The sequence below is a fragment of the Chaetura pelagica genome, unplaced genomic scaffold (assembly GCF_000747805.2).
Source record: "Chaetura pelagica isolate M959 unplaced genomic scaffold, ChaPel_1.0 scaffold3021, whole genome shotgun sequence".
In the NCBI taxonomy this organism is placed as follows: Eukaryota; Metazoa; Chordata; class Aves; order Apodiformes; family Apodidae; genus Chaetura; species Chaetura pelagica.
Window position 1 is genome coordinate 1 of NW_009952242.1, and position 1,121 is coordinate 1,121.

General features: G+C 70.3%; 1 protein-coding gene across 1 annotated transcript in view; it reads left to right on the top strand.

Annotated features, from left to right (window-relative positions):
- Nucleotides 1-5: 5 nt before the first annotated feature.
- LOC104397364 (protocadherin gamma-A5-like) overlaps nucleotides 6-1,121 on the top strand; it is a gene marked incomplete at its 5' end in the record, with an annotated part of 1,842 nt that continues 726 nt past the window's right edge. Inside the window, one exon of the mRNA XM_010007316.1 lies at nucleotides 6-1,106. Coding sequence (XP_010005618.1) covers nucleotides 6-1,106 — 1,101 coding nt within the window. The remainder of the gene's footprint in view (nucleotides 1,107-1,121) is intronic.

Below are 1,121 nucleotides of genomic sequence, written 5' to 3' on the forward strand. Positions count from 1 at the left end.
CGGCCACCGACGCCGACGACGGCGTGAACGGCCATGTCAAATATTCTTTTCAAACGATTTCGCTTAAAGCTTCTCAGATTTTCCAGATGGATCCTAAGACAGGAGCGATCTCTTTGGTGCAGAGCTTGGACTTCGAGGATGCAGACTCCTACGAACTGGAAGTGGAAGCCCGAGATGGCGGGGACCTTTCCGACACGGCAAAGGTCGCAATCACCGTGACAGACGTCAACGACAACGCGCCCCAGATTTCCGTCCGTTCGGCGCTGAGCGAGATCTCGGAGGACGCGCCGTCGGGGACCGTGGTGGCCCTGCTGCACGTGCAGGACCGGGACTCGGGCGCCAACGGCGAGGTGCGCTGCTCGCTGGGCGCCGGCGTCCCGTTCCGTCTGGAGAAGTCGCTTGAGAATTACTACCGCGTGGTGACGACGCGGGAGCTGGACCGCGAGGAGGTGGCGCAGCACAACGTGACGGTGCGGGCGGCGGACGGCGGGTCGCCGGCGCTGTGGAGCAGCGCGGTGCTGGCGCTGCGGGTGCTGGACGTGAACGACAACGCGCCGGTGTTCGCGGAGGCGCGGTACAGCGCGCGGCTGGGCGAGAACAACGCGGCGGGCGCGCTGGTGCTGCGGGTGCGGGCGTGGGACGCGGACTGGGGGCAGAACGCGCGCGTGCGCTACCGGCTGCGGGAGGGGCGGGTGCGGGGCTCGCCGCTGTCGTCGTACGTGTCGGTGCAGGCGGAGACGGGCGCGCTGTACGCGCTGCGCTCGTTCGACTACGAGGAGGTGCGCGAGGTGGGGCTGTGGGTGGTGGCGGAGGACGGCGGCGCGCCGGCGCTGAGCAGCAACGTGTCGGTGCGGCTGGAGATCGTGGACGAGAACGACAACGCGCCGCAGGTGCTGTCCCCGCCGGCGGCGGCGGCGGCAGGGGGTTCGGGTCCGGGCTCGGGGTGGTCGGGCGTGGAGCTGGCGCCGCGTTCGGCGGAGCCCGGGGCGCTGGTGGCCAAGGTGGTGGCGGTGGACGCGGACGCGGGTCAGAACGCGTGGCTGTCGTACGAGCTGGCGAAGGCGACGGAGCCGGGGCTGTTCCGCGTGGGGCTGCACAGCGGCGAGGTGCGCACGGCGCGG